The 12,331-nt window shown below is 37.6% G+C and overlaps 1 protein-coding gene across 1 annotated transcript in view; it reads right to left on the reverse strand.

Moving 5' to 3' along the window:
• Nucleotides 1-11,801: 11,801 nt before the first annotated feature.
• LOC104994563 (14-3-3 protein 3-like) overlaps nucleotides 11,802-12,331 on the reverse strand; it is a 63,762-nt gene continuing 63,232 nt past the window's right edge. Inside the window, exon 5 of the mRNA XM_010848194.1 lies at nucleotides 11,802-11,977. Within this exon, the coding sequence (XP_010846496.1) occupies nucleotides 11,802-11,977 (176 nt within the window). The remainder of the gene's footprint in view (nucleotides 11,978-12,331) is intronic.

The raw sequence follows: 12,331 nt of genomic DNA on the forward strand, positions 1-12,331 counted from the left end.
AGCAAGAGAGTTCCAGAAAAACATCTATTTCTACTTTATTGACTATGCCAAAGCCTTGACTGTGTGGATCACAATAAACTGTGGAAAATTCTGAAAGAGATAGGAATACCAGACCACCTGATCTGCCTCTTGAGAAATTTGTATGCAGGTCAGGAAGCAACACTTAGAACTGGACATGGAAGAACAGACTGGTTCCCAATAGGGAAAGGAGTACTTCAAGGCTGTATAATGTCATCTTGGTTATTTAACTTATATGCAGAGTACATCATGAGAAATGCTGGGCTGGAAGAAGCACAAGCTGGAATCAAGATTGCCGGGAGAAATATCAATAACCTCAGATATGCAGATGACACCATCCTTACGGCAGAAAGTGAAGAGGAACTAAAAAGCCTCTTGATGAAAGTGAAAGAGGAGACTGAAAAAGTTGGCTTAAAGCTCAACATTCAGAAAACGAAGATCATGGCATCTGGTCCCATCACTTCATGAGAAATAAATGGGGAAACAGTGGAAACCATGTCAGACTTTATTTTTTGGAGGCTCCAAAATCACTGCAGATGGTGATTGCAGCCATGAAGTAAAAAGATGCTTGCTCCTTGGAAGGAAAGTTATGACCCGCCTAGCCAGCATGTTAAAAAGCAGATACATTACTTTGTCAAAAAAGGTCTGTCAGGTCAAGGTTATGGTTTTTCCAGTAGTCATGTATGGATGTGAGAGTTGGACTATAAAGAAAGCTGAGCACAGTAGAATTGGTACTTCTGAACTGTAGTGTTGGAGCAGACTCTTGAGAGTCCCTTGGTCTGCAAGGAGATCCAACCAGTCCATTCTGAAGGAGATCAGCCCTGGGTGTTCATTGGAAGGACTGATACTGAAGCTGAAACTCCAGTGCTTTGCCCACTTGATGCGAAGAGCTGACTCATTGGAAAAGACCCTGATGCTGGGAAGGATTGAGGGCAGGAGGAGAAGGGGACAGGACGACAGAGGATGAGATGGTTGGATGGCATCACCGACTCAATGGACATGGGTTTGGCTGGACTCCAGGAGAGGGTGATGGTCAGGGAGGCCTGGCATGCTGTGGTTCGTGGAGTAGGAAAGAGTCGGACAGGACTGAGAGACTGAACTGAACTGATAAACTAAGAAACTAATGGAGAGTCCAGATCACATTTATGGCTGTTATTTTGATGTAAATAATTATAATCTTGGGCTAAATTTTGACCCCACAGAAAGGTATGTATACTTTTATTATTATCATATTGTCATGAAGGAGAAGTAAATAAAAAGTAACAGCAGTTGAGCTGCTTTTCAAATTAAATTTCTATGCTTTTAACCTCTTTTCCTATACAAGGAGAAGAAGTGTTTTGTTTACATGCCATATCAACAAGGCTTGAACCAACCCAATGAGACAACAAAGTAAAATCATTCAGATTTGATCCAGTAAAAATAAGACTGAATAAAGTATTTCATGTTAATTTTGGAAAATATTACCACCAAACTGGATAGGTTCCTGAAATTCTGGGCCATTTTTCCTGTCTGGCACTGTGGTCAGAAATCTGTTCCAAGTGTAGCACTCAATCCCACTGGCCCACCAACTTTTTGAAAACCACACTTTCTAAATAGTTCTCATGAATGAGAGAAGAACCAGACATTCTATCAATATGTTGACCATCAGGACATCTTCGTGTTCTTATTTGTATCTACTTACAATCTTCAGTGTTGTTTAAACTTACTTCTGTCTCCTTGCATTTCTTACGCTTTTTTTCTCTGCAAAATTATTTAAATACTTTACACACAGGAAGTTAAATTCTAATCTGAATACATTTTGACAATGCATTTTTAAAATGTGGCCATACATTGCTATTTCACTGACTTAGTGTATATAGAAGCTCTTGGCTATTGTACTGACATTTATTTATAAATAGTGTTGCCCTATATCCAACTATCTCATTATCCCTTTTATTTATTCTTTCAATAAAAGAGTATGTAGAATGGATTAATTGAATAAAATGTTTTAAAAACATGTCAGCAGCTAAATTTTCACTGGGAGTACAGTCAGTAAGCTATGGAATGGACCTTTATAGTAAAATGTATTAGCTTTGATTTATGCAATGTTTGAAATCAGAAATTTGTTTACTAGGCCACTGAACTTCATTTTCCTTTGTTCTAAACAGTTAAATAGTCCAACATTTGGGGAAGAGATGAGGGCCAATGGTAAAAACATTTTAGAGCTGACAGTTGTATGCCATATGCCAGGATCCTTTTACAAATGGAATACTATTTAAATTCAAAATCAGTTTGAACACAATGTTGTTTTTTAAGCATATCCATTTAAATATTAACCTGTGATTATTGGGGGGAAAAGAAACTAACAGAATATTTTGTCTTCTGCAGACTCCAGTCAAATTTGCAGACACATTTGCTGTCTTATTGGAGTACTGTTAGCAATTAAAGACAAAATATTAAAAATCACTTAGACTCCTTCTTCTACCTTTACTTCAGTGTCAAATAGTTCTCTGTTTTATTTCAATTTTATTTCTTAACATTTCACCATGCATCCTTAGTATATCAGTTTAGGGCCTCATAAATATTGCTTGTAGGATACAGCACTACCAGTAGAGTTTGAGAATGGTGTCCCTAGAGCTGTATAGGGCACAACCTAGTGGGCATATGAGGTGATCATAATTGCAAAAATAATTACTGGTACCTCCATACTATGCATGGAGAAGAGAATGGCAACCCACTCCAGTGTTCTTGCCTGGAGAACCCCATGGACAGAGGAGCCTGGCAGGCTATACAGTCCATGGGGTGGGGTCGCACAGAGTCTGACACAAATGATGTGACTAAGCAGCAGCAGCAGCCACTCTATGCAACTGTCCTCTAGCCCTCCGTTAGAGTTTTGTTTTTTTTTTTTTTAAGTGAAAATTGTATTTATAACATCCTTAGTATCTTTCTTTTAGTGACTTCTTGTGTGCTCACTCACTCAGTTGTGTCCCACTGTTTGTGATCCCCTGGACTGTAGCCTGCCAGACTACTCCTCCTCTGTCCATGGAATTTTCAAGTCAAATGGCAACGGGAACGGGTTGCCATTTCTTCCTCCAAGGGATCTTCCTGACCCAGGAATCAAACCTGCATCTCTTGCATCTCCTGTATTGGCAGGCAGATTCTTTACCACTGTGCCAGCTGAGAAGCCCAGTTACTTCTTATACAGAATGATTCTCATCACCACCTATGATTCCACCCATTTCCTCCATGAATGCAGGTTTTGCCATGGCCTTACCAAACTACTTTGAGTTCTCTAAATATGTTTATTGCCTCTATTAGGCCATGTTACCTGGTCTGAAATGTCAGTTGCACACTTGTCGTAGCAAAAAACACAATTCATCCTTCAACTTTATTCAGTCTCTGTCCTCATACAACTTTACTTTTCTGATTCCATACTAAATATAATCATCATTCTTTCTTCTATGCTTAATCTGGGGGCTTCCCGTGTGGCATTAGTGGTTAAAAAAAAAAATTCACCTGCCAATGCAGGAGGTACCTGAGATGCAGTTTCAATCCTTGGGTTCGGAAGATCCCCTGGAGGAGGAAATGGCAACCCACTCCAGTAGTCTTTCCTGGAAAATTCCATGGACAGAAGAACCTGGCAGCTATAGTCCATAGGGTCACAAAGAGTCAGACACGACTGAAGCAACTTAGCACTCATGCACCTGCCTATTAAATCAATGACATATAGGTATTTATCTGTTGTATGAAAAGGTAAGAGATAAAGCCAACATACAAGATAATCTCTTTTAAAAATTGTAATTTTTTTCAAGCCAATTGATTATGCATTTCTTAAAATTTCAGTTGTTTGAAATCTAAATTAAATGTTGATTTTGTCACTGTTTAGTTTGCTATGGTGTGGTAGTTAAGCAGCACAAACTGGGTGGCTTAAACAACAGTTACATATTGCCTCACAGTTCTGGAGGCTAGAAGTCCAAGGATCAAAGTGTCAGCAGAGTTGACTCCTTATGAGGACTGTGAGGAAAGAACCTACTCCCTGCCTCTCTGGTTCCTGCTGGTTTGCTGGCTATCTTTGGCATTCCTTGGCTTGTAGATGGGCTTGTAGAAGCATTACTCTTATCTCTGCCTTCATCTCCACATGACATTCTCCCTGTGTGAGTCTGTCTCCAAATTTCCCTTTTTTTATGAGGACTTGTTGTACTGGATTAGGGTCCATCCCAATGACCTAGACAGCATATTAAAGAGCAGAGACGTTACCTTGCTAACAAAGGTCCGTTTAGTCAAAGCTATGGTTTTTCCAGTAGTCATGTATGGATGTGAGAGTTGGACCATAAAGAAAGCTGAGCACTGAAGAACTGATGCTTTGAACTGTGGTGTTGGAGAAGACTCTTGAGAGTGCCTTGGACTTCAAGGAGATCAAACCAGTCCATCCTAAAGGAAATCAGTCCTGAATATTCCTTGGAAGGACAGATGCTAAAGCTGAAGCTCCAATACTTTGGCCACCTAATGAGAAGAGCTGACTCACTGGAAAAGACCCTGATACTGGGAAAGATTGAAGGCAGGAGGAGAAGGAGACAACAGAAGGTGAAATGGTTGGATGGCATCACCGACTCAATGGATATGACTTTGAGCAAGCTCTGGGAGTTGATGATGGAACGGGGAGCCTGGTGTGCTGCAGTCCATGAGGCTGCAAAAAGTCGGACATGACTGAGTGACTGAACTGAACTGAACAATGACCTTATTTTAGCTGAATCCCCTCTGTAAAAACACTGTTGCCAACTAAGACCACATTTTGAGATACTTGGGCTTAGCTCTTCAACATACAAATTTTGGGGACACATTCAAATCAGAATTAAGCCATCATATGGAAAAACTAGAATATGTGGTGTGGAAAACTATATACCACAAAAAATAAAAGGACTTAAGGCAATTTATGAACATCAATGTAAAGGCAGAGTACCTGTTTGGCAGAGGCTAGGTATATAAGGTATCTCCAATGATAGAAAACTGTAAGTAGGAAATTTCTCCTGCATGTTGCAAAAACAACAGATGTTTCTTTGTAAAAAAAGTTTTACTGATTCTGTAATAGTTACAATTACATGTAAGTAAAGCATGAGAAAAATTAATGGGCAAAAGGAAATGAAAGGATAGTCAAATTGACTGACATGGTACATATCTGGTTTTTAGAAGTTTCATTTTTCTCTTAAATTGATTTGCATTTGATAAAAATTAAAACATACTTAACCTATTTTTTAGGCTAACCATATTTTTATTTTCTATTAAAAAGAAATTACCATTAGAAATATGTAAGTTAAACACTTCATAGCTTATTTTTCTGTTATCTCACTATCCGCTTTTCTTATACTTCCCAGTGAACTACTTTTTCAAAAAATAATCTCTCTTGGTTACATTCATAAATTGGAAATAGAATCTTTTCCTTGTTATTTCCACAAAAGTACAGTCAGTAAGTTCAATCGCTCAGTCGTGTCTGACTATTTGGACCCCGTGGACTGTAGCATGCCAGACTTCCCTGACCACCACAATTCCCAGAGCTTCCTCAAACTCATATCCATCGAGTCAGTGATGCGATCCAACCATCTCATCCTCTGTTATCCCCTTCTCTTCCTGCCTTCAATCTTTCCCAACATCAGGGTCTTTTCTGATGAGTCAGTTCTTCGCATCAGGTGGCCAAATATTGGAGTTTCAGCTTCAACATCAGTCCTTCCAATGAATATTCAGGACTGATTTCCTTTAGGATTGACTAGTTGGATCTCCTTGCAGTCCAAGAGACTGTCAAGAGTCTGCTCCAACACCACAGTTCAAAAGCATCAATTTTTTGGCGCTCAGCTTTCTTTATAGTCCAACTCTCACATGCAAAATGATACTGGGAAAACCATAGCTTTGACTAGATGGACCTTTGTTGGTAAAGTAATGTCTCTGCTTTTTAATGTGCTAAGATGATCATAACTTTCCTTCCAAGGAGCAAGTGTCTTTTAATTTCATGGCTGCAGTCACCATCTGCAGTGATTTTGGAGCCCTAAAAAGTAAAGTCTCTCAGTTTCCATTGTTTCCCCATTTATTGGCCATGAAGTGATGGGACCAGATGCCATGATCTTCATTTTCTGAATGTTGAGCTTTAAGCCAACTTTTTCACTCTCCTCTACACTTTCATCACGAGGCTCTATAGTTCTTTGCTTTCTGCCTTAAGGGTGGTGTCATCTACATATCTGAGGTTATTGATATTTCTCCTGGCAATTTTGATTCCAGCTTATGCTTCATCCAGCCCAACATTTCACATGATATACTCTGCATATAAGTTAAATAAGCAAGGTGCCAATATACAGCTTTGATCTACTTTTATATAATTTGACAGCCAACTCATGTTCTTTTGAAAAGAAGATGAAACAAATACATTTCAAAACATTCAAAACATATATCAAAATATAAATTCTTATCCCTCAAAGTACATCTATTTTGTTCTGTATTTATTTTGGTATATTGAAAAGAGAGCTTAAGAATTAGTAGGAAAGCTATATTATCAGCAAACATTTAATCCAACCAGTTTATTAATAAGGATTAATCAAGCAATCATTGCATGTATAATACAGCATATGAAATAGAAGACATGATTCTTGCCTTGAAGATCTTAGCATATACTTGAAGAGACATAAGGAATACGTTTAGAATGTGAGGCAGACTCTAATCTACATCTGCAAAATGTGTTTAGTGCCAACATAGAGCAATAGTAGAATGTTACACTAAAGCTTTTATGTTAAATTCAGAATTTTTTCTAAGCTTCAAAGTCTATCAGGATAAAAAGCCAAGCCATACTAGAGACTGAACTGAAAGTGAAAAAATCTGTAACACATTGTTTTTCTTTAATTTTTTAGAGTGTATTATGGAATTTTGGCGTTGTTATTTTAAAAATATCACATTAGATATATGCTGATTATTGAAGGTTTTGCTATTCTCTTAAATTTTGCACCCAAGTTGAGTACTTTACTATGCTTATCCTATTCCCAGCCCTGCATACTTATGCTAAATACTCCTTCGTCTTGTATACCTTGTATATCATCAGAGATTTCCTAGTTTTTAAAAAAAATGCATATGTAATTTTTTAAATTTTTTAAATTTAAATTTTTGTATTTTTTAAAAAAATGTTCCCTGCCTTTTATGAGCTACTATACCCCACCAACTTAGAGCAAAGAAGACTTTTACTGACAAAATGGACGGTTTAGATTAATGCTAACATCTCAGCTTTCACTTGACTTTTGTGTAGTCTACTTATTCACGTGAAAGCCTTGAGCATAGCCACTAAGGCATGTTAATATCTTTGTCAGTTTTGATTGTAAAATGTTTGTAAAATATGTTTTGGAAAACATGACTGGGGTATCTTAGGGGGAGAAAGGTGGCTTATGAGAAGAAAATGTATGGATTTGCTTATTGTTCAGTTTATAGTCTGTAAGCCTACCACATATAGCCTTTCAGTCAGGAAACTGTCTTTGAAGCACAATATGAGAATACATGCAGTAGAAAAATTTATTACTAATTTAGATCTCATATATTCCTGATGTAAGTCTGAATTGTTGACTTACCATCATTCAGTAATATTTAGAGGGAACTTTATGCTTTGGCTGGAAGTCATCTTGGTGGAAGAAAAGCTCAAGTGATCATACGCCCCTGTCTGAGAGGATATTCATCCTTACCAAATTGCTGTGTGTGTTTTCTCTCCTTGGCATTCCTGCTAAAGACTGCACCGGCATTAAAAGGCAATTATTTCCCATTCTTAGAATCCTATGAGATTTCCAGTGCCACATCACCAAGAGGCATACAGGCCCCCTACCAGCACTGTGCTTATGGGATTATTTAACAGCACAGGTTGGACTAATAGTATAGCCTGCAGGACTCCTGGCTTTTTTGGTGTAAGGAGAGTTTCCAGCAATTAGTATAAGTTAAAAAAAAAAAAAAAAAGCTTTCTCCTTACTCTTTAAGATCCTTTTAAAAAATATTCTAAAAATATTGTCTTAAAAATGATTTTTGAAATACTTATTGCTAAAAGTGCCTATTTTAGAGAGCTTTAAAGTGAAGTAAATTCACTGATAAAATATTTTACCAACCATTGCATGGTACATGCTACATTTTTCAGTCATATAATCAGAACTTTATAAATGAAGAATTTTTTAGAAGTCATCCAGCTAAATATTCTTATTTTTAAAAGAGGAAACTAAAGCATCAAAAAACTAAATGACTTATGCAGTGGCTCTTAGTCTGGGATTAGTCTGCTTAGTAACAGAGCCTGTACTGGAACTGAGCTCTCCTGTCTGTAACTGCATTGATTGCATTTCCAGGACAATTGAGTGAAAATCTCAATAAAACTTCATCAATAATTAAAATGTTTAAGGGAAAGATGTCCTTATCAACAAAAGTTTTTTGTTTTGCTTTTTTTCTGGCTGTAGTGTAGCCATTAAAAATAGTAGCTGCTATAGACTGAATGTTTGTGTCTTCCCCAAATGTATATGCTAAAACCTTAATCCCCAATGTGTTAGTATTTGGAGGTAGGGCCTTTGAGGAATAATTAGGGTTAGTTTAGGTCATAAGGATAGAGACCCCATGATGGGATTAGTGCGCTTATGAAGAAATGAAGAAACCAGAACTTTTTCTCTCTGTCATGTCAGGATACAGGGAGAAGGTAGTTGCCTGTGAATCAGAAGGTGGGCCCTCACCAAGAACAGGTCCTTATTGACACCCTGATCTCAGTCTTCCAGGCTTTGATACTGTGAAAAATTAATTTTTCTTATCTAAACCACTCAGTCTATATTATTCTGTTAAAGTACTTTAAACTGACTGAGTTAGGAAGAGAAAATATTTATTGGTAAAATCACAAGGATGTGGGACCTCTTAAGCAAAGAACTTTAGCTCTACTCCATGTAGAATAAAGGGACATGAGGAGTTTCAGTCTAGAAAGGGAATATGGCCCTTTTGTTTAGGATCATGTCAACTACATGGGGTGAAGATATTTCTCTACCTTTTTCCTACTGTCTTTCATCTCTGCTTCCTATCTCCTGTAGGTAACTCTTTACCCTGATACACACTTATAGGCATGTATGTGTGCATTTACCCCAACCACACATGCAAACAAACACACATACACCGTCACCCACCCCTCACTGCTTCCATGAATAATACTCTTCAGAGATAGTAGTATCAACATATATATTTAGAATAAAAGGGGGGAAATCCCATAAACCCAAAATAATACATATTTCTCTCACTCTTCAAGAAAGCAGTTCTACACTCCAGTGTTTTAAGTCATAGTCACTACTTAAGAGATCAGTAGAAAATTCACAGTTTTTTCCCAAGAACAATGAATGAGAAATCACTTTGTATTTATATAATAAAAGAATAATTCTAGGGATTTTTCCAAAACAAATTGAAACTCTAAATTTTGGACAAATTTTGGACAATTGCTGTGTCCAAAAAAATTGCCAGCAGTTTTAAAATTACATTTTGAAGCTTCATAGAAATTATTTATATTCCAAATTACCTGGATATATAATATTCTTAAAGCAAGACTCAATGATTAATTGATATAGTGTGAAGTGAAGTGAAAGTCACTCAGTAATGTCTGACTCTTTGTGACCCTATGGACAGTCCATGGAATTCTCCAGGCCAGAATACTGGAGTGAGTAGCCTTTCCCTTCTCCAGGGGATCTTCCCAACCCAGGGATCGAACCCAAGTCTCCCAGGTTGCAGACAGATTCTTTACCAGCTGAGCCACAGGGGTTAAACATTTTTGGCTTGGACAAATGTGATATCTATAAGGTAATCCAGAACTTATTTCTATGAAACAAGTTGGAATATGATGCCTATTAGAAAACCCAGAACTTGTTTTCATGAAATTAGTGAGTATATGTGATTCTGGAATTTAGGTGAAGGAAAGGGGATAGAAAAAAATACTATTGGATTCCTCAACATATAGATGGTAAGCAAGGCCAAAGGAGTAGACAAGATAATAAGGGGAGAGTAGGCAGATTTAGAAATGATGGGTGCAAGGACTATGCCCTCAGTATCACAAACTTTTAAGGCACAAATTTATAAAGAGACCAAGGGGTAAAAAACATAGAATAGGATGCAGGCAATTGTGTTTTTACAAGATTAAAAAGAAACTCCTTCACAAAAGAAAAGTAAGTCAATAGTATCAAATCTTACTAAGAAAGCAAATGAAATATGGTCTGAAAGTCTTCTATACTTTTAGGACAAAAGCTATGACCAACCTAGATAGCATATTAAAAAGCAGAGACATTACTTTACCAACAAAGGTCTGTCTAGTCAAAACTATTATTTTTCCATTGGTCATGTATGAGTGTGAGTTGGACCATAAAGAAAGCTGAGCACTGAAGAATTGATGCATTTGAACTGTGGTGTTGGAGCAGATTCTTGAGAGTCCCTTGGACTGCAAGGAGATCCAACCAGTCAATCCTAAAGGAGATCAGTCCTGCATATGCATTGGAAGGACTGATGCTGAAGCTGAAGCGCCGATACTTTGGCCACCGTATGTGAAGAACTGACTCATTAGAAAAGACCCAGATGCTGGGAAAGACTGAAGGCAGGAGGAGAAGGGGATGACAGAGGATGAGATGGTTTGATGGTGTCACTGATTTGATGGACATGAGTTTGATCAAACTCCCGGAGTGATGATGGATAGGGAAGCCTGGCATTCTGCAGTCCATGGGGTTGCAAAGAGTCTGACATGATTGAACAATTGAACTGAACTGAACACGTTTAGGAGTAAGGCAATAATGATCACATCAACTTTGTGGAGGACAGTTTCAGTGGTGTATGACAGGGCAATATAAATGGTAATATAAATATAAGTAAACTAAAGGTAGGTGAAATGTGTTCACCTTGAACAGTAAGTGTTTAGATTTTTTTTTGGTCATTTTTAATTTAGGTTTGTTTTATTTAATGTTAATACATGCTGTGTTTCAGTAAGAACAATACAGATTCTGTATCTGTGGCTCCAGTCAGATATCCAGTAGTACAAATTAGTTTCAAGTTACACATACTGAACAAAAGAGGTTACATCAGTGAAGGAGGGGACAGGCAGGGCCCAGGGGGAGAGGGAAGGAGAAGAAACAAGGAATTGAACACGCATGCAGGCTTTTCCATTCCACCTTCAATGCTAACCTGTTTCAGAGGGAGAGGAAAAGCAGACAAGAATGAACAGCCACAGATTGTTGAGCTGTTACCTGCACCATGCTTTTCAGCAACATTTCAGCAGAGTTTGAAACACTTTTTTTTTACAGCCAAGCCATTACAACAAACTCCCCAAACAACCTTTTACCACCTCAAGCTAACATCCAATTAATTTTAAACATTGGTATAAAATTCAATTTAAACAATTAGAAAAAGGGAAAATAATACCGTATACACCTCTATAGTGTGATTAACCTCTCTCCGAGATGCTTGCATAATGTAAAATTCTAATGATTTTCAAATGTAATTTCCATTTCTAATGGTGATTTGCCACTGTACAGTAATGCTGAAAAAAGCCTCTATGCAGTCCTGTTAGTGTTCTTAAAGAACCTAAAAGCTGGAACCAGTAAAATCCACAGAAATTTACTCTTGCCTTTAAGAACTTTTGAAAACTGTTAAAAAAAAAAAAAAAAGGAAAAAAACCCAACAGGGAAGGAACTTAAATACTGAGACCAAATGTGAAAGTCAGATTTGCTGGTTCTCAGTGACAATAGGGGAATTTCCAAGAGGGGTGAGATGGAAAGGTCTAGGGTTGTGGCTTTTATATCTCACTGATTTTCATCTTCCACATCCTGCAGTGCTTCTTTATTCTGCTCTTCACCATCACCCTGCATGTCTGAAGTCCTTAGTGTCAGATTATCACATAACAACTGCATGGTAAGTGTAGAGTCCTTATAGCTTTCTTCACTCAGTGTGTCCACTTCTGCAATTGCATCATCAAAAGCTGTTTTAAATAAAAGAACCCAACAGACTTGTACTGAAAGAGGAGGGGTTTCATGAGGGCGTGGTAAATCAAGGTTAGGTATTTGGACTTATTTCATGCTGTTTATCCTAATATGGAAATAGTTTGTGTCTGTTGAAATGTAAACGGGAGGTAGAAAAAGGAAAGGGAGAGATTGAAAATCCCAGAAAGAAAAGAAAATCTATTTAGTGAAGCCTCTGGAAAGTACAACCCAAAACACAGGCCATAGATAAGGTAGGAAAGTTTTTCCAGACAAGGAGAAAAGGAGAGTTATGCTTGCATATCAGTTTGTGAGATAGGTTCCAAGCAATTCGGAGGCTTCCTTTTGACGATTAG

Source organism: Bison bison, unplaced genomic scaffold (genome assembly GCF_000754665.1).
Source record: "Bison bison bison isolate TAMUID 2011002044 unplaced genomic scaffold, Bison_UMD1.0 scf7180017864260, whole genome shotgun sequence".
NCBI lineage: Eukaryota > Metazoa > Chordata > Mammalia > Artiodactyla > Bovidae > Bison > Bison bison.